Source organism: Galleria mellonella, unplaced genomic scaffold, assembly GCF_026898425.1.
Source record: "Galleria mellonella isolate WM207_F2 unplaced genomic scaffold, CSIRO_AGI_GalMel_v1 utg905, whole genome shotgun sequence".
Classification (NCBI taxonomy): domain Eukaryota; kingdom Metazoa; phylum Arthropoda; class Insecta; order Lepidoptera; family Pyralidae; genus Galleria; species Galleria mellonella.
Window position 1 is genome coordinate 1,704,947 of NW_026442174.1, and position 22,628 is coordinate 1,727,574.

At 34.2% G+C, this 22,628-nt stretch overlaps 2 protein-coding genes across 2 annotated transcripts in view; both read right to left on the reverse strand.

Moving 5' to 3' along the window:
* LOC113513327 (60S ribosomal protein L36) overlaps positions 1–22,628 on the reverse strand; it is a 171,770-nt gene that overhangs the window by 22,329 nt on the left and 126,813 nt on the right. The window lies entirely within an intron of this gene.
* Positions 1–22,628, reverse strand: part of LOC113509302 (organic cation transporter protein-like) — a 41,048-nt gene that overhangs the window by 2,112 nt on the left and 16,308 nt on the right. Inside the window, exons 3-5 of the mRNA XM_031907211.2 lie at positions 21,838–22,093; positions 4,695–5,327; positions 1,329–1,507 (exon numbers count right to left, since the gene is read on the reverse strand). Coding sequence (XP_031763071.1) covers positions 1,329–1,507; positions 4,695–5,327; positions 21,838–22,093 — 1,068 coding nt within the window. The remainder of the gene's footprint in view (positions 1–1,328; positions 1,508–4,694; positions 5,328–21,837; positions 22,094–22,628) is intronic.

The window sequence follows — 22,628 nt, forward strand, 5'->3', positions numbered from 1 at the left end:
CATATCTGTCACGCCTGTCTCCATCTCCTCTCTCCCCTTTCTATGTATTTATTTATTTATACTTTATTGTAGTAACGATAGTATGTTCATAAAAATATAACATAGGTGAATAAATGCACAAAGGCAAGCTACACTTTAAAAGAGTTCTCTTCCAGCAAACCCAAAGTGGAAAGGAGCATCAATGTCAGCGAATAAAGTATAAGTATATGTATATATAAAAAAAAAAGTATTTAAGTACATATCAGTTACCTAATATCCATAATATAAAACTTTGTGTTTGGGATTTAGATGGTGTAATATTGCTGTCATCAGTCGTTAAAATGTCCACTGCTGAACACAGACACCCCCATAAGGGGATTTTGTCAGAAGTTGCCACGCTTGGTAGGCGGTTTGGCAACTGCAATTTGGCTTTTGGTGATATTTTAAGAGGAACGTTGTTGTCTATTCCTTCGTTGTCGTAAGAGGCGACTAAGAGAGGGCGAGGGATGGGCAGCAGCGTCCGTCTTAAAAAATCTCTGAAGCCTGACTGTGGTTGCCAATCCGCTTGCTAAACATGGCAACTACTAGCAAAACTCTTTAAGAGGGAGGCTTATGTTCGCAGTGGACAGTTAAAGGCCTATATGATGATGAAATGAAACTATGTGACGAAGTATCCTCAACCTTTACTTTCTATAGATTATCACGACACAATAGATTCGGAGATATCACGATCTCATTACATCTTCCCATTAGGAAAGATCGAAGTAAATTGCGTGACTCTTTAATGTTTAAATTAATTTATTTGCAGCAATTATGTTTAATGAATTATAATAATTACTGTATAAATCTACTCAATAATGCAAATACTAACTTACAGTATTCTTCAAACTGCTCGACTGTGAAAAAATATATTTTTTATAACATTAAGAATGGCAAACTAGATGACGGTCTGCCTGATGGAAAGTGGTAACCGTCTATAGGCCTGACGACTACGGATATAGTAAAGTATATTACAATGTCCATGGTACTTCTCATGCGGAGGAGGGGAAGGGTTGTTAGTAATGGGATTTAGCAGCCCCATAGTTACCAAACCATGGTTAATTCTTAATGAATTCGTCACGATGGGCCAACTGACCTGCTTTCATTTTCACTTATCATCCCGCTGGTGCCCCGTACGTGTATATCGAAAGTACAAGCAGGTTACCCATCTTCATCCATTAAAAAAAAACCCACACGCGGTTTCATTTCTGAGGATTAAGGTGACATGCCTCTGTACCCTGTAATTACACCGTCATATCCTATCTATCCATCATATCCTACCCTTCAAGTCGAAACACATCAATTCTTACCAGTAGAGGAGTTTGTGGAGCGACAGTAGATCCTGTCCTTCCAATCGTAGAACATATAGCCAGCAGTGTAGTTCTGTAGTTCGTTGGGAAGACCTCAGCGGCGAACACGTACAGTGAATTGTAAGCTAAGGTTATGAAGAACTTCCCGCCCAAATAGACGATTAACGACCACGTGCCAGCTAGAAAAGAAATAAAAAATTCATGACACATTTGCTTAATTTCATATTTTGTATGCAAATTTTCGTTGCTCTATTTATTGTTGTATATACATATGATTTGTATGCAAATGAAGAAATTTGATTCATACATTCCATACATTATGATTTTATATTTATTTAAATAACTTTATTTGTTCAATAAGAGAAAATATCGTCATAATCGTAGAATACTGACGGATCTTTATATGTAATTTTTGTCAGATCCGTCAGTATTCTACGACTATGACGATATGATAGTCATTTAAGTAAATAAAAATATAAAATGATTTCTAGAGAGAATCATATGGTGGTCATATTTTGTCTACCACCATAGTTATGACCAATAACACATATTGTTAATAATAGGTATCCTGCATTATACAGTTAACAGTCCTCTATATTCAGTGATAAGAGGACATAGACCGAACAGTGCGGCTTCAATTCAATTCAATAATTTATTGCATTTTCATTTCACGGGATATATCGTGAATGTAGGATACAGTTCTGTTCCGAGCTATTACCTAGAGACTTCAGTATGGGGTTTTTCAAAAAGGATCTACTAAGATCTCTTTAGGGTCGGCAACGTAACATCCATAGTGTTGCAGGCATTTATAAGCTAGTGACTGTTTACCATCACACCGGTTGCATGCTAGTTTGTCATCTTCGTTGTACAAAAAAGAAAATTTGAGAAGTAAATAATTAAGGCTAGAATAATTATATAATAAAAAAAATTAATCTATTAATTAATTAAATTAATCACGATTGAATCACGTTTAATAAACGCGATGAAATGAAGGTGAGAACTAACTGTAATATGGATATACTTACGCAGACTGGTAAGTAGAAAGGGCCAGTACCATATTAAAACGGGTATGTAAATTGACTTTAAAATATTTAATATCTTATAGGTATTTGAGATACGTAAACATGATTAACATAGTAACTGCGTTAATCTAATGTATGCGTCGTAGTAAATAGTTCAAATAGGTTTATGTTGTTGTCTATTTGTCTGTTATTGTATAATGTTCAGGTTATTTTATAAGTTTTATTTTATGTACTCCAAAATTAAAGGAGCCCTGAAAGGCTTCCTATTAACGATTTTTTCATTTAGACAGAAAAAACCTTAAAATAATGATAGGGACAATAACGGGCCATTGACCATTAAACAAACATTTATACACAATAGGAGCCACAGACAGCCCTCTATGTCGAGGCTGTTTCGACGCCGAAGAAGCTGCTCACGTAATCCTGGAATATGAGACTGTGGCCCATCAACGTTTAGAAATCTTCGGAACGGTGATTGTTAAATATTAGCTAGATTGGCTGTACTAGCCACGACTTATACGCACAACGGCCCAAATGAGAAGCTAAGCGCGGAAAATAGAGTCCTATTCACATTTTAAGGCTTCCTATTTATCATCATCTTCATCATTTCAGCTTTTAACTGTCCACTGTTAAACATAAACCTCTCCCATAGGGAGGTTTTGCTAGTTGTTGCAATGCTTGGCAGATGGATTGACAACCGCAGTTAGGCTTTGAAGATGTTTTAAGAGGGACGCTGCGGAACGTCCCTCGCCCTTCCTTGGTCGACTCTTCACGACACTCACGGGAAAGGAAGGGGTGGCCTATTCTATGCCGGGACCAAACGGCGAACTTCTTTTTACTTATGCTACTGTTTAATTTCTTCAAATATAATAAATAGTAATGATAATCCTTACTAAAACTTAAAAAGTAAAAGTGTGTTTGTTTGTTTGTAACCTCTTAGCGTTTTAACTGCTTTACCAATCAGGTATACACGTACTATTTGTGATGGAGAAGGATATAGACTGTTTTTACCCCGGGTAGTGAACTCAGAGTGTTAACGCAGATGAAGTCGTGGGTTTTCTTGTTTAAGTAAATGTATATCTATACCATGTATAAATTTTTTTTTGTATAAAATAAAAAAAAAAACAAAAAGAGGATATTTTAATGGGTGGGATTATCACATAGTTTGTGATGTGAATGTTTTTTTTTTGGTTAAAAGCAAGATATTTTTTACTACAACGCCATCTATTAAAAGTATTTCGAAGTAGCGAGTCCCATAATAAAGTACTCATTTTAATTTCTGGATTTTTTTAGCTGAACTTTAGGACATATTTTCTTGTTGTTTCTTCTAAACTACCCCTGTATTAAAATGAATGAAACAAAATAAAAAAATATTCAAGTCGGTCAAGCCATTTTTGAGTTTTAGTAAACTAACGAATGGCGATTAATTTTTATATATATAGATCTTACTAAATATAAATTATATAAAGACCCGTAGTAGATTTTACTATCATAATTGTGGTCATATATTTTTAATAAACAACTTTTTGCCTATGATCGTTATATTAGCATTAATATGTTGATGTTGGTACTTACCTACCTACCTACCTACTCGCAGTGACGCAATTATTTGTTAAATAAATCAATGTATTTAGAGGTTTTAAATGTACATATTGTAAAAAACCAGCTTCTTAAACTAGAATATTATCAACATAATACTTACATACCTATTTAAATAAGCAAAAAATGTAATACAAGGAAAGATCATAAAATAGTTATAAAAAAGTACCTACCTACACTTGAAAATGTAAAATAATTATGATACGTTTAATAAGATTGTCATTATTTCTATTAGATAATCATTATTTTCAATTAACAGCTTTTTTAATCCAGCTTGCAAACAAGCTGATGGATAACGGTAACTTTCGTCTACAGACATGAAGTCTCTGTAAACATCACAGACTGTAAGTATCACATATGTGATATAAATAGTACACCTTATGCGTTATCATTAATTACTGCTAAAGATGTTATGTCTTAAATTAAAACACAGCCTTACAAATACATTGCTTTGCGGCAGAATCAAGAATTGACTGGACGTACTCATTCAGCAAATTTTTATATAATTTCTCTCTGATGCATAAATAAATGATAGATTTTAAATTTTCAAGTCTACTTTTTCATTATGCTTTTAAGAAATGCTGTTAAATTATACATACATACATATCTGGCACGCCTGTCTCCCATTAGGGTTGGCAGAAACAATGGAACGTCAAATGCTTCGATTTAAACAAACCTCTTTCGCTCCCATAAATGATAGTCTTTAAAACAACGAAATAAAGAGGAATAAATAAATAATAATTACCTGGCACAAATCCATAGGTGACTAAAATCACTGCAGCCAAGAAATACGCTATCGCAATAACTCGCTTTCTGCCGTATCTATCCAAAAATATCAGTTTGCATACGTTTGCTGGTGCCTCTATTATTATTATCACTATGTAATTTACATAACTATTACCAGATAGTTCTATAGCGTTTATAGATAGTCCATAATATACTAGAGTAGATGATATCCACAAGAAGGAACATATGAACAGTCTCTTCCATATCATCAATGATGTAAGGACTTGTTTGAATGAAGACTGATTGCTTTCCAATGACTCGCATTTCCTAGCGTCTCTCTGTTTTGTGGCTTGTTTCTCGACTTGATCGTAATGATCCTTTGAAATGTACGCATTGTTTATCTTCTCTGATTTACTTAGCACATTGAGTGCCTCTTCATATCTCCCCTTGCTGAAGAACCAACGGAAACTCTCTGTTAGAGTCCACATGTAAATGATGACAAATACAGATGGAGTGTAGATTATGAATAAGAGATATCTCCAGTTTTGCAGCCACCAATATAAGAGGGTGACAGTCACGCCACCTAGTATGAACATGGTGTTGAATAGCAAACTGACGAACACTCTGCCCTTTGGTCCGACCAACTCCAATGCTGAAACAAAATATATATAGTCTTTTAATATTTATGATTTTATTATTATCATTTCAGCCGTTTACTGTCCACTGCTGGAGCATGAGCCTTCTCCATAAGTTTTGCCAGTAGTTGCCATGCTTGGCAGGCAGGTTGGCAACTGCAGTCTTTATATTAAATAGATTAATGCAACGTATTGTATAACTAACTCAATGAATCGACAGTATGGAGAAGAAAAATTCTTGACTGGTTATCCTGTCAATCAATCAAGGGCTTCTTTTTGCCCGCCAGATGATGTGTGGGCGGGCGAGGTAGATTCCTCGGGGCGTACCCCATTACCCCAGCTTCTACTTCGAAGGCGACAATGATCCTGTGAGGGCATACAAGCGTACGGTGATCCTGTAGCATAGTTCCCACTAAATGGAGTGACGACCTCAAATGCATTGCAGAGAGTCAGTGAGTATAGGGGGCTCAGAACCGTTCCTTATAGCAGTCTATGGGGGAGGCCTATGTGCAGCAGTGGACAGATAATGATTAATATTATGATTGTACAATTATCTACTTAAGTTTGGTGTCAATAAATATTATTGTTATTATTACTACGTATATATTTCTTTAATATAACAAGTAGTTTTGGTTCGCAAAAAATAGCAACAGCTGTAGCAACAAAATCAATGTAACTAGATAAGTAATGTTACTATTATCATTTTAAAAGGAATAAACGTACTATTTTTTTAATTGATTACAATAGCTTATAATTATAATAAGTGGTAAAGTTTGTAACGATGGATGTATGGATGTTTGTTACTCTTTCACGTAAAAGCTACTGAACGGATTTGGATGAGATTTAGTACAAGGGTAGATTACATCCTAATTTTATATATAGGATACTTTATATACTGATTCACGCAGGTAAAGCTGCAGGATTCAGCCAGTATTTCATACACACATTAGTAATTTAAAATGCGGAATCGTTTATTTATAGATTTAGTTTTGCACTGGCGAATTGAGAAACTTCTTCTTTTTTTAATTTAGGTACCTCTTGGTAGATAAAGAATTTATTTTACTGACATTCCAAAATAGATACAGAACATTGGATAACGTGTTCTATACATGTAAAAATAGGACTCCATTTTCCGCACTTAGCCTCTCATTTGGGCCGTTGTGCGTATGAAAAGTTGTGTTCTATACATACTTTGTTTACTATTTTTTAGATGACGTTACTACTTACCTATTACAAAGTAGAAAAAAATTATGCGAGATAACCATCTCACATAATTTTTTACCACATTTTTTGTTTAGTTTATTTTATGAGTTGTTAATTGTTTATAGGAAATTCGTGTTTTTTTTTTTGTGGTAAGAAAAAAAACAGGGTTATATTGAAATGGAGAATTAAAAGTTTTGTGCGAGAGTGGAAATAAAAACTATTCTTTAATGAAGAAAACATAATTACAAGTATTTTTAAATAATAATTTTTATAAGCTCATTGGAAATGTAATTTTAGTTAAGAAGAACTGTCCGTTCTCTTTAGCTAAACTTAACTAAAAACTTAACTCTTGCTTTTATTAATAAAAGTTGATTTTACAATTAAAAATTTGTGTCTAGAAAATTGTACATAATTTAATAAGACAAACCAAGCGCTTTATTATTATACTTATTAATATAATATAGTCTATCATTAGTGTAGTTCGTAATATTATTTATTTATTTATTTATTTAACTCTTTACTGTACCAGAAATAAAAATATATAATGGCAAATCACTCAAGTGAAAAACAGTAACATAAATACAGATTGAAATATATAAAATTTAAAATTATTATAGATAAACAGCTACAGACGTATCTATATTGACTCACCAATTATATAATACATATATACAATGGAGAATTACATTATGATCATATAAATATACTTATATGAATACATTAAACAAATATTACTTACAATACAAATATATACCATTTTTTTTTAAATATTTACTTTGTGATGTCAATAAATTTACTAGTATTTTTTCTGTTCATGATAATTTTAAAATCCTTGAGAGGTAGAGTATCTATATCCATATTTATATTATAATATTATAAACAGAAATTACTTGATTGTTTGTTTGTAATTAATAAATTTAAAATCTATTCAATCGATTTTGAAAATTCTTTTACATATAAAAAACTATATTATCAGCGAGTAAGATATATATAATTTTCAAAGAAGAAGGGGAGCGAAGAAGAAGAGTAAAAAGTACAGTTCACGATAAAGTACTGTCCCGAGCTACTGGCTTCTATCGACTACGCGATACTTTTATGGTTGTGACTGTAACGTGGAGGTCGTTCTATATAGTGCTTGCAAGTTGGTTTAGATGCGAGTTTTGTTATTTCATTGTTTTAAAGTTTTTTTTTTTTTATTTATTTAATTATCATACATAAATACATTAAAAAAATTGGATTTTTAGTATCACTTAAACCTCTTGGGCTTGTGTGTGATACTTTACATTCGGTTCTCAATGTTCGGTCTCAATGTGTTTGTAATGATGCATTATAAGTGATAAATTAGTAAATATACAAATGTCTATAGCTTCAAAAACTTTCACACGTCTTCACAAATTATCATATATTAGACAGATACCTATATTATATTGATGTACATTATATAACAGTGATTGACGTCGCAATACTGTTTTGAAACTAGTATTTTTATGCCTCTAATATAATTTGCCAAATGTCCTTGTACATATCCATACTTTATATCTGTTTTATTTGTTATTAATTTTAATAAACGCTGTAAATTAACTGTTTATAGCCTGTTTTAGTAGAACTATTATTAAAAGGTAATCAAGTTTTGTTGAAATTATTATAGAATTACTATTTTTTTTTATACAACTTAGAATGGCAAACAAGCTGACGGCCCACCTGATGGAAAGTGGTAACTGTCGCCTATAGACATGAGCAGAACTATGGACAGAACAGAGTATACTGTTTCGCCCATGATACCCCGCATGCGTAAATTCACGCCATATCCCACCCTTCAAACCGAAACACAGTCATGTAAACACAACTGCTTCACGGTTGAAATACGAATGGGACAGAGGTATCCAAGCAATCGACTTTTGTACAAAGTCTCCTTTTGGTGGTTACTCGCCAAAAATGAGATTAATTACAATTCGTAATGTTCTAGCATTTAATTGATTTTTTATTTGTATTATATTATTGTGAGGTGGTGGTACAGCCTTGTAGGTCCCGGCATAGAATAGGCCACCCTTTCCTTCCCGTGGCTGTTGTAAGAGGCGACTAAGGAGTGCGAGGGATGGGCAACAGTGTCCCTCTTAAAACATCACTAAAAGCCAAACTGCGGTTACCAAGCCACCTGCCAAGCGTGGCAACTACTGGCTAAACCCTTCTTATGGGGGAGGCTATATTCAGCAGTGGGCAGTTAACGGCTGATACAACAGTAATTACTACTATTGGACATCAGTAGATTGTTTTATGGTCAGATTAATTATTTATTTTTTACATTTTTATTAAGTTTCAATGAAACATATAGCATGTCTCGATAAAATTTAATTTACAAAATAACAAGTAGAATACCAGGTTATTATATTATATAACATCTGAGTCCTCAGGAATGGCAACGCATGGGGGGTATCATGGGCGAAACAGTATACTCTGTTATGTCCGTGGTACTGCTCATGTCTATAGGCGACGGTTACAACTTTCCATCAGGTAGGCCGTCAGCTTGTTTGCTATTCTAAGTTGCATAAAAAAAAGATATTTAATTGTTTTCAGTATAACGCACACGGCAACTTTCTACTATTGTACAGCTCGCCATCGACAGGGAATTCACACTCGTACCTTAGAGTCTGGATAGTCGCGTACAGCGCGATTGCAGAGATGTTTTCTCCCACGTACGCTCAGGTATTTGGTATAACCCTTTCGATATTTTTTCAAGATATGAATAAGAATGGGGTTCTTCAAAAAGAGAAGTCGGCAACTCGTTCGTAATGCACCTGGTATTGCAGGCGTTAGATGGAGACATATTGCGAGGACCTCAATCGCGAAGGAGAGCCTCACCGACGATCCACCGTCATTGTGAAAACCACGACCACTCTGCCAAGAGTGTACGACTGAAGAGAGAGATTGCAGGCGTTCATAGGCTACGGTAATCGCTTACCATCAGGTGGGCTGCATGCTCGTATGCCACCTCAGTGGTATAAAAAAAACATTTGATAATGTTGATTGTACTTGATTTTCGTATTTCAAATATTTTTATTTTACACTGTACGAGGAAGTATTTTATGGCGATATTTTCCTCTAAGCATCCACAGTCATGCGTCATCTGCTATACACCACGGACACAATGGTAAGAAAGTGCCTAAAATGAAACGGACGGAAACTGCTGTGACGCGCAAAAACAGCAATTAGTTACGACGAAGTAATGAGCCGGAAAGCGAAGGTGAACGACGGATTTAAATGTTTAGTAATTAAATTAAGACTAATTAAATTAAGACTAATATAATAATGAGTACGGATAATATTTATATTATTATATGTATCACATCTCCCATATTTGGAACTAACAGAATTTTTCATCGTGCCTCCCACCAAATTGTTTACTCCTCTCCATCCAAAGGTTTCCTGGAAGAGATCGCTCTTAGCGATAAGGTCGCCCATTGTTTTCTCATTGTGATTATTTCTTGTAATTATTTATATTTATAATAAGTTTACTATTGTAAATCTTTTGGAGGAAACAATACAAATACAATACAAAGAGTACTAGCTTTTATCTGCGGCATCATTCGCGTAACCGGGATATGTACACTGATTGGGATGAAGTCTATGTTCTTCTCCATCTCGTATAGAATGTGTATACCAAATTGCATAGTGATTGGTTAAGCTGTTAAGGCGATAAGAAGTAACAAACAACCAAATTTTTTTTTGTATTATCGTAGACCAATGTTTCATCTTTTTCAAAAAAAAAATAAAGAGAACATCTTGCTCTGTAAATAATAAGTAAGTAAATATATTTGTAATAGGTAAGTATATATATTTCTCTCACAAAATAGTATTACGAGTATTGTTTTCTGTAAATGTAAATTAAATTGAGATGGCGGGGTGAGTACAGTACATTTACGTCCCTATTGTTGTGTGTAGGTATAATAGTGCAATTTTTTTAAGGAAACAATATAAAGTATCTATCTATGTATATATGACACAAACTAAAAAGTGCATCTGATGGATTATTTATAATAGATACCTACTATATAAAATAGGCTAGACTAGACAATGATGTCGAAATATGTTTATATTTTATTATTATTAGAATGTATTATACATATTTTTATTGCAAAATGATGAGGTGTATTTTTTTAATATAGTTTAGCTATGCTTATTAATTTGCATTATACCAGAGGGAGACTTTGTACAAAAGTCGTTTGCTTGGCTACCTCTGTCTCATTCGTGTTTCAACCGTAAAGCAGTTGTGTTTGCAGGGCTTGTTTCGGTTTGAAGGGTGGGATATGGCGTGAATTTACAGGGTACAGAGGAATAACATCTGAGTCCTCAGGAATGGCAACGCATGGGGGGTATCATGGGCGTAACAGTATACTCTGTTATGTCCATGGTACTGCTCATGTCTATAGGCGACGGTTACCACTTTCCATCAGGTGGGCCGTCAGCTTGATTGCCATTCTAAGTTGTATAAAAAAAATATTAGATTGCCCTTATATTTTTTTATATTAATTTTCTTTCTACACATTCTCGTATCATCTTTTACACTGTACATAAATTTTTCTTTGTTGTCTGCCTTTAAAGATAAAATACTGTATTGAAAAAGTTTTTAAATCCATATATTCGCTCTTAAAAAAGTTTTTACTTTTTCCAACGTATGACTTTCACTTTCTCTGCCGGCTATATCACCTTGTAACAGTTATTTGCGGTTTTGAACTTCCTCTAAGTATTGTGTACCCATTCGTTCGTTGCCTCCACGGAAATTTACTCAAATTATAGAAATGAAACAAACAAAGGATTTCATTATACAATTACAAAAAACTGATCGAATCGTTTACGGAATTGAATGTTGACCCTAAAATAGTCAAGGTTGGATGTATTAACTGTACAGTTAATATGTACATAACTGAGTAAGATATTTTATATACTGAATTAATTGTACGCAATTTTAACCGGAATATACTTGTTAACTACAATAACAGGTTTCGAGAGAATGATTATTGATTATTAAAAACATGATCTTAAAATGCAACTTTATGTTTTTATTTTATTTTACTATTTATTTATTGTTTTATTATTTGGTTTAAGTTTACTACTATAATCTTTTGGATAGAACATTAAATAGAATCTATGTTTTATGTATGTATTTGTATGAAAAATGTATAATAATTAATAATAAAAAAAAACAAAACTTATAATTTTTTATTCTATGAAAATGCATATTTTTTTATTCTATGAAATATTTTTTTTTAACACAGGAGACTAACGAATATGCGGTTCACCTGATGGTAAGTGACTACCGCCTAATACAAATTTTTGGTAAATTAAAACATTATATTACTTTTTTCCTACTTCAGTAATTTCAATGTCATAATTCGCTCTTTAAGCTGGAACAGGCAATGCAAGTACAGTTATTTGTACATAAAGACACGAGTGGGACTGATGTACCCATAAGGTAATTTTTGTTAAGTGTAAAGTTGTTCCCGGATAAAACACAACTTTTACCAAATGTTTGAGTAAAATTTCCACAGGATCCAATTTTATCCAGTTTTTGTAGTAAAATTTATTACGGTTTTTTTTTAATGGATGATAATGGAATGGTAACCCCACCCGCGCTATCAGTATACACCGGCGGGGCACTAGTGAAGGATGATAGGTGAGGATGAAGCAGGTCAGTTAGCCCATTGTGACGAATTTAATAAGAATTGTTCACGATGGTTTCCAGGGGGAACCACGTGGAGATCGACCTACATAATAAGGCATATTGCTAGCAATGGGGCTGTCAAACTCCATTGCTAACAATTCCTTTCCCCCCAATTTGTTACGGTTATAGATGTTTTTATTTTAAATTTATGGGGAGAAAAATATATTTTTTTCTATTCATTGGCTTTCTTCTTTATTGGTATATCTCATATTGCATAACAGTAGTTTTATTTTGGTTTAATATTGTGTAGTGAAAATTTATGATTGTATTTCACAAAAAAACTGACTTCAAATGTGGCAAAATCAGTTATTTTGGTTTAAAAAGTAAACTGAAACTGAACTGAACCGATTTTGATAAAATTTCTATGGGTACAGATTGGTCATATATATATATATATATATGACCAATCTGTAAGTATATCCTGTCATATAAAAAAATAATTTTCCAAATCGGCCTACAAATGACGGAGTTATGAGGTAACAAACATAAAAAAATACAACCGATTTAAGAACCTTCTTCTTTTGAAGTCATTTGGAAATTACTTATTATAAGTTAGTTTTTTGTTTTTATTCGAATAAGATTTATCATGCAAAAGTATCAAGAAACATATTATATAACGGTTTTTTATTTAAACACGCAGGTACAGTCGTTTCGAATATTTTAATGGCCCTACAATAAGCAAACACTGTCCGAAGTGCTAAAACACCATGACCTACAAAAGGTATGTTGCCACATCTTTTCAATAGGTAGGTACTAATCATGCCAATTATATCATCTCTTTTATGTGCTTAGGTTTTCTTGTTGCTCAGTTATTAGGTTTTGTCCATTTTTTTTTAAACTATATGAATAATTTATTTTATAGAAACATGCAAGTAATTGTAAATGTTACTAGAATTAATGGATTCCATAGATCCTTGACTACTTAACCAATTATCATTAAGTTTAATAAACATTTATTCAGTTATTTATAAAAACTAAAATCTCCACAAACCTACTTTAGCTATTGAAATGTTTTGTCACTCTCTTTTAAATTAAAAAAATCAGTTTCGTTTTTTAAATATCGTTTAAAAACTATTAGCGGCCCGTTCTGGCTTCGCACGGATTGATATTTTTACAACATTTTAAAAAGTGGTTACTGTGACATAACGATAATAGTTGGACATATAGCATCGCGATATTTTCTTTAATATTGTAGAACATACTTTTGTTCTATCACCAATAGTTTCCGCAGTGCACGCGACGATATATATTTTATAGCATTTTTGTACACCTTGAGTTACGTTACTAAAATTTTACAAATGATCTTTTCTAGCAATAAATACAGCCTATGTTACTCAGGGTGAATGTAGCTTTCAAATAGTGAAAGAATTTTTGAAATCGGCAAAGTAGTTTTTGAGTTTATTCATTACACACATACACACAAAAATACAAATCTTTCCTCTTTACAATATTAGTGTAGATTATATTTTATTGCCTGTGCCTGCCATTCCATTATCACCAATTAAAAATAAAACATACGTCGGTCACGCTAATGAAGTCATGCTGATGGTCTCGGGTTTAAACTAGTATATTATACTTTTTTAAATCTTTTTTTATGTAACTAAGAATGGCAAACAAGCTGACGGCCCACCTCACGGAAAGTAGTAACCGTTGCGGCGTCGCCTATAGACATGAGCAGTGCCATGGGCGTAACAGAGTATACTGTTTCGCCCCATGATACTCCTTGCGTTTTCATTTCTGAGGACTAAGGTGTTATTCCTTTGTACCCTATAAATTCACTGCCATATCCCACCCTTCAAACCGAAACAAAACCATGCAAACACAACTGCTTCACGGTAGAAACACGAATAGGACAGAGGTGTCCAAGTAAACGATTTTTGTACAAAGTCTCTTCTTTCCATAGCATATTGATACGATAATTACTAGTGAGGCAATTATTTGATATCTATGTACACATTTAATACATAGATACAATAAACGTTGCCTATGTTTTCATAATAGTATAATGTGTTATCACCAAGTATTGGCCGTCATTTTGTCACGGCAACACGGATGATAAGAATAGTATTGCGGCAAAAGAGGTAACAGTTTCGAAAGCGAACGCACTCGTATTAGTATTTCATTCGACAAATCAACGATTTATTTCTGCACATTGAGGTCGCGATTTTTATTTTCCTCCTAAAAGAAATTTCGTTCAATACATTGAATGATACGAATTTCACGGAATATTGAGTGTAAACTATTTTTTGGGGCGCTCAAATCGGTTATAAGTGTATTTTTTCCCGTGTTCCATATTTGAACGTTCCCCGCATGGAGGTTTAGCGGAACTATCTGATTTTCTTTGTTCGTCAAAAAATAAAATCCTATAAATGATTTGAGAGTTTGTGCTACAATAATGTATTTCAATACTGAACGAATTAATATGACGAAATTTGACTAAATTCGAAAAAAATATCGAAATTAATTCAGAATTAGCGAAGAATTTATTTACTTTATTTATATGCTTTTGTACATTGACATATAGTATAGATATTAGGTTATAACAAAAATGTATACAGGGCAAGTCGCCCTGTATATCTTTCAAAGGAATTTCTTACAGTCAACTTTGAAAAGACATTATTATATATTCAATATCATCTAATCTTATTTTTAAACATTAGGACACACAAGTTATTTTTCATCTCAGTTAGCGAACACCAGAGGAAGACTTGGTACAAAAGTCGTTTGCTTGGGCACCTCTGTCTCATTCGTGTTTCAACCGTAAAACAGTTGTGTTTGCATGGCTGTGTTTCGGTTTGAAGGGTGGGATATGGCGTGAATTTACAGGGTACAGAGGAATAACACGTGAGTCCTCAAGAATGGCAACACATGGGGGGTATCATGGGCGAAACAGTATACTCTGTTGTGTCCACGGTACTGCTCATGTCTATAGGCGACGGTTACCACTTTCCATCAGGTGGGCCGTCAGCTTGTTTGCCATTCTAATTTGTATAAAAAAAATCTCGGTCACACGACTTAAGCCTTGAATAAAAGCTTAAAAAAATGGCTGTGTGTAATCATCATCATCATCATCTCAGCCATTATCCGTTCACTGCTGAACGTATACCTCTCTCATAGGCAGCCATAAAGAACAGTCCTGAGCTACCTGCATCCATTAACGCCTATAACAATATATATTCTTTATTCTTTTATTCTTTATTGTACACAAAAGGTTATTAAAATGTAAAAACAAACATAATAGTGCACAAAGGCGAGCTTATCTCCAATAGAGATTTCTTCCAGCAAACCCAATATGAGAAAACTGACAGTTCATTAGTAGTTACAGTCATACATGTGTACCAATCGACTTAAATGTTATAGTAAAAATAAATAAATAAAATGTCTTTACAATTGAAAAGACCAATAGGTATAAATAAATAATTAAATAAAAATATATATAAGTAAATACATATAAATAGATAGATATATATTATATATAATACACAATGTACTATCTCCACCTCCAATATAGGCCTCCACGTGGTCCCCACTGGAAACCTTCGTGTTGAAACCCAGGTGTATTCATCACGATGAACTTACTGATCTGCCTTTCCATTCTTATCTATCATCCCTCACTGGTGCACTACCAGTGTATACTGTTAGTGAGGGCGGGGTTGCCATTATATCATTCATTAAAAAAATGCATTCGAGTTTGTCACTTCATCTAGTGGGAGGTTGTCTTACACTGAGTTTGTCCGTATGGGATCGCCACTCGAGAACCTTTCTTTCTTGTATGTATCGTTTGTTCCCTTCGATGTTTGTCATAAAAGTCAACAATTATAAGATTTCTATAGCTTTGAAATGTCGCTCTATTCTCAGGGAGGTAGTCTATTTAGATGTTGATGATTGAAGACACTATGTACACAGGGGGGAAAGGGATTGTCAGTAATGAGATTTAACAGCCTCATTGCTAGCAATATACCCTATCAGGTCGACCTCCACGTGGTTCCCCCTGGAAACCACAGTGATTAACTCTTATTCAATTGGTCACTATAGGCCAACTGACCTGTCATCATCCTCATATGTCACCCTCCACTAGTACCCCGCCAGTGTATACCGGTAGCACAGGCGAGGTTACCATTGCATCTTCATTCATTAAAAAAAAAGAAATTATGTTTTTTTTACAACACAGGGGGTTAACGAGCATGCGGCTTACTTGTGATGATAAGTGACCAACGACAGGCACGAACAACATCAACGGCATTGCAGGTGTGCTGCTTGCCTTTTAAAAAGGAATATGCTCTTTTCTTGAAGGTTGATCAGATGATTGGGATGAAACTTTAGTTTGTGGCAGGTTGTACGGTGGTGAAAATCAGCAGCAGGTATCAATTCGAACAATTTCTTAGAGCACACCCAATGATAAATTCGTTAGAAGATGCACAGAGATGCAACATCTCTGCTCAGTTTCAGTATGTACACAGAATATAATGTATTTTGAACTATGTGTAGTGTGTATCTCTTAATGTCAATTATCAGGAAACGTGCCGATAACATTACAATATTTACATACTATATACATGTTTTAGTTTCCGTGTTCATTACATCAACAGCGACCTTTATCTATGCCTTTCACAATGTTCTTACTACAGTAAGAACTAAGAGAACTAAATGCAATAATATCAGTATTATTGAATAGGTATCGATTTAAAAACTAAAGATTATTTTTAAAAACCTTATTACTACATATATGTATTCAAATACATCCCGCAATTGCATGTAATTTTTTGCTTTAAATTAACTAAATTAGAGTCTAATTTACTATAGCAAAATTTTGTTATTGAGTCCCTACCTCAAATGTATGTCGAAAAAATTTTCGAAGAGTATTTTCGAAAGGGTGTAATGCGGGAAGGTGTTTACCTTTAAAAGATAACTGTATGTAATATTAAAGCAAACAGTGTATTATTAATTTGTTTAGTTTTCGAATAGATCAAGTTAGCAGCTTAATCAACTTGTTGTAGTCACGTACTTAAATAATTGTACCGTCTATGTTTGTGGTAAGATAACAAAAGATATTTTTTAAATGGATGATAATGTGTAACCCCACCCGCGTTATCTATACATGTGAAAATGATATGAGGATGAAGTAGGTCAGTTAGCCCATCGTGACGAATTCAACAAGAATTATTCACGATATTTCGACTTAATAGGTATATAGCAATGAGGCTGTTAAATCTTTTAGTTTCCCCCTGTGTACATAGTGTCTTCAATTCAACATCAACAGAACTCCATTGCTAACAATCCTTTTAACAAAAGATATTGCGGCTTATCAAAACCTATATCTGTTCTTTGTTGGATGTGAGACGTGGACATTAACTCAGAAAAGGAAGGAAATGGATAAACTTAGAGCCTTTGAAATGTGGTGCTGGAGAAGGATGGAGAAAATTAGCTAGAGGGATCGAATTAGCAATGAGGAGGTCCTGTTTAGGGTTAAGGAAAAAAGACAAATTATTAGAACTATTGAGGACAGAAGGGGAAAAATGTTGGAACACTTAATACGAAGAAGAATGTTGTCCCACCCGATTGTCCTCCATTCACTTTTAGCTTGGTGACTGTAGATGTTGTCAAGAGAACCATTCGTTCATTATCTACTAAAGCTATCGGTAGCGATAATGTGAGCCTTGATATGATCCTTCCCGTGTTGGATGTTATTTTGCCTGTGCTCACTCACATAATTAACTTTTCTCTCATGCATAATGTCTTCCCATCACAATGGAAAAAGGCTTACGTCATACCACTTCCTAAATCTACTAATCCGACTAGCTTTTCCCAGTACCGTCCCATATCTATTCTTCCCATTCTTTCAAAAGTTTTAGAATCTATAGTTCACAGCCAATTATTTAAATTTCTTTCCACCAACTACCTTTTATGCCCCTTTCAATCGGGCTTCCGACCCTCTCATAGCACTACTGGAGCGCTTCTTAATATTACAGAGGACATACGTCGGGCTATGGATAGCACAAAATTGACTGCAATTGTTTTGTTGGATTTCAGTAATGCTTTCAATTCGGTTGATTTTGATGTTCTATTAACCCTTCGTGCAGTCAACGTTTCCACTCCAGTTATCGAATGGTTCTCTTCTTTTCTTTTCGGCCGCCAGCAGTGTGTTAGAACCAATGATGGTTTATCGAACTGGGCTTCATTAACTGCTGGCGTGCCTCAAGGCGGTGTACTTTCCCCTTTATTATTTTCTATCTTTATTAATAATATTTCTTCATTACTTCTCCCTTCCATCTGTATGCGGATGATCTGCAGTTGTATCGTCACTTTATGCTGTCTGAGGTTACACAGGCAACTTCAGCTCTAAACGATGATCTACTGGCTATTCACTCCTGGGCTAAATCATTTGGTCTTATTGTTAATCCAGCCAAATCTCAAGCTATGATTGTCGGTAGTGGCAGGCTGAGGTGTAAGTTGGAATGGTCTCAGATTCCTCCATTGGTATACGAGGGTACTAAGATATCTTATACTGATAAAGTGAAAAACTTAGGACTTATTATGGATAGTACATTGTCGTGGACCTCTCATATTAATGACATTAGTAGACGGATGTACTTTTCATATCACTCTCTCAAACGTCTCCAATACTTTCTCCCTTTCAATACCAAAATTATGCTTGCACAATCTATTCTTCTTCCCATTCTGGATTATGCCGATGTCTGTTTCTTAGATGTGACCGAGGAGCTGCTAAATAAGCTTGAGCGGTTGCAAAATTTAGCGATAAGGTTTATTTTCAGCTTACGAAAATATGATCATGTCTCGGAATACCGCACTCGTTTAAAGTGGCTCCCAATTAGACATCGTCATGAGACACATGTCCTAGCGGTCCTATATAATATCCTTAATAATCCCAATTCTCCTTCCTACCTTCGTTCCCGGTTCCAATTATTACCTCCTCCTTCCAGACCTAGACGTCTTTGTCTGAACCAGTCCAGGGTACTGAAGCTTCCCTGCTGTAAAACCCATTTTATGGGTAACTCATTTGCATATCGTGCTGTACAGCTGTGGAATAAACTTCCCGTGAATATTCAGAATAGCCCGTCTAGCAGTTCCTTCAAAAAAAAGATTAAAATCATTTTATCTTTCCAATTTAATTTAAATATAAAAATGATTAGAAGACTGTCATCATTGTGTTCTCTTGTATTTGATATTTATATGTTGTATTTAACGTGTGTATGTATGTGTGTATATGTATGTGTATGTGTATATGTATATATATGTGTATGTGTATGTATGTATATATGTGAATGCATGTGTGTATATATATAATTATTTATAATTTATGTAAATATTTATTTAAATTTCTGTCTTGCACTACTACTGCCCACTCACTACTTCCTATGCCACTGCGTTAGGTTGACTGGAAGAAATCTCTTTTAGAGATAAGTTCGCCTTTGCTAACATTGTTATTAACTTATTGTTGTTACTGTATGTTTTTGTGCAATAAAGAATATATAAGAATAGAAGGTAAGATAGAAGGAAGGAGGGGAAGAGGGAGACCGAGACATAGTTACATTGGGCAGATCAAGGAAAGAGTTGGTGTCGTGTCGTATCAAGAGGTGAAGAGACTCGCTGAAAATCGTAGTGAGTGGACCACCACCACCACCGACAAGAGCGCAGCTCTTAAATAGGATAGATAGATAGATGTTTGTGGTTCTTATATATGTATATTTACGTGTTTAAAGCTTGATATTAATATTATATAGATCTTTATGTGACATTATTTATTATTATTGATCATACAAATCATTCGTTAACTGTCCACTGCTGAACAAAGGCCTTCACCATAAGGGGAGTTTTGTCAGTAATTGCTACGATTGACAGGCGGATTGACAACCGCAGGTAGGCTTTGGTGATTTTTTTTTATACAACTTAGAAAGGCAAACAAGCTGACGGCCCACCTGATGGAAAGCGGTAACCGTCGCCTATAGACATGAGTAGTACCATGGACATAACAGAGTATACTGTTTCGCCCATGATACCCCCCATGCGTTGCCATTCCTGAGGACTCAGGTATTATTCCTCTGTACCAAATAAATTCACACCATATCCCACCCTTCAAACCGAAACTCACATGTTTTAAAAGAGATGCTACTGTCCATTCCACAACCATTTAGGTTCTTTAGTCGCCTCTTAAGATACTCACGGGAAAGGAAGGGGTGGCCCATTCTACGCTGGGACCACACAGCAATGACATAATTATAGATATAATATTCTTATTGTAAAGTAGGCATCTAGTATAGAGAGATAATTTGAAGAAAATGTAATGAAACTATTATTGTTTTTTTTTAAATATCACTGAGGTGTCAATCAAGCATACGGCCCACCTGATGGTAAGTGATTACCATAGCCTATGAACGCCTGCAATACCAGGGGAATTACGCGCGCGTTGCCGACCCTGAAGAAGCCTCTTTACCCCCTTTTGAAGAACCCCTTTTGAATGATTTACTGACAACCATTAATCTGAATTTTCGACATTTCTATTTATAAAGCCACGACAACTAATAATAAATTAATTGAATAAACTGTCGAATGTCTTGTTCACGATACAGGAAGTCAACAATAAGGATACAAACTTCGAAGAAATACAACTATCAAATGGAAATAATTCGTAGAAAGAATACTATAGTATGAAAATAATATTTATTTTGTGATATGAATGTAATTTGAAATGAACGGTGTTTAAAAGCATAAATAATTTAGTTCTGAGAATCGAATAATTGAAATATTAATATTTATGTATCGTTCACGATTCTAACATTAATTTTTGTCCATCTCTAGTACTTACCCAAAACTAGATTAGAATAAAACCTCGTGGCTTTATGCCTATACGGGATACGTTTACTCTATCTCCCTTAGGTATTCCCAAAAACCCTTTCGTAATATAATTATATGAAGAATTTCTGTGTATTTTCCAAGTTTCTTGGCTTTATAGTTCCAGAGATTTCATGATTAGGCTGTAAGCGCTTTGGCTGGTAGTTAACTTTTATATAAATCTAGCTATTCCTTACGCAAATACGTTAGATCAGTCTCCATGGGATTTTTTAATTTATTTCTTGTCTTTTTATATACAAGATTAATCTAATTAATAAAAATAAATAAATTAATTATTTAGTATTAATCAAACATATAGCTTGTGAGATGGTAATGGTAAGCGGACATTGTAGTCCTTATGAGATTTACATAATTAAAGTATGTAAAAAAAATTTAAAGATATTTGTTACTAAATTCCACTAATGGCTTAACGAATTTGGATCAAATTTGGTACACAGATATGTCATATTCAAGATAATATACGTCATACGGTGTATAATATATAATCGCCGTGTGTGTCCCGGCATAGAATGGGCTACAGCTTCCTTTCTCGTGGGTTTCGTAAGAGGCGACTAAGGGAGGGCGAGGGATGGGCAGCAGCGCCCATCTTAAAACATCTCTAAAAACCTAACTGCGGTTGCCAACTCGCTTCCTAGGCGTGGCAACTACTGGCAAAACTCCCCTTATGGGAAAGGCTTATGTCCAGCAGTGGACAGTTACCGGTTGAAATAATAATAATGTATTCAAAAACTTACCTAGAACAAAACTAGCAGTATACACTCCACCACCAAAAGCCGGCTCCAAGAATTCAAATACAACGAACATCTCATAATTAACTGCGAGCGCTCTAATCACACCGAAGATTCCAGATGTAACAGCAGCGAATACTATGGCGAGTCGTCGGCCATATTTGTCCGATAGCAATCCAGCCAATGGGATTGCCACAAAGAAGCCTGCATTGTGAACGGTGCCTACCAAAGAACGCTTCCAGTCTTGACAGGCGAGGTTGAACTGGAAAAAGGGATAGCTCTTTTAGTAACTGGTAACTTTTAATTCTGGTAATAACAAGTTATTTTAGTAACTAGTTCTATTAGTAACAACATTCGTTAGTAGTTACTAGATCTTCTTTTCGACTATTGATTAGAAAAAAAGTATTTTCGAGTTTACATTTATAATTTTGAATTTTTTGCCACAATAAAGATTTTACAATACAATACAAAATATATAAATTAAATAATGAATAATTGGATAGATTTTAATAAACAGTGTAAGCGTATGTAAGATTTTTTTTTTTATTTTATGATAAATATAAGCATGCTAACCATTTAAAATAAAGATGGCGGACAACTGACAAAAACTCTGGCAAACTAATTCGACCTTAATGATTTTTTGTGACAGCCGTATATATATTTACCTAATCGCATTTTTTATACCAAAATTATTATCGGTTTGATCTGAAATTGGGCAATAAATCGGTATAAATGAGGTAATCTTTATGAGGTAAGTTTTTTTTTTTTTGATTTGTGAAAATGGTATGGTAACCCCG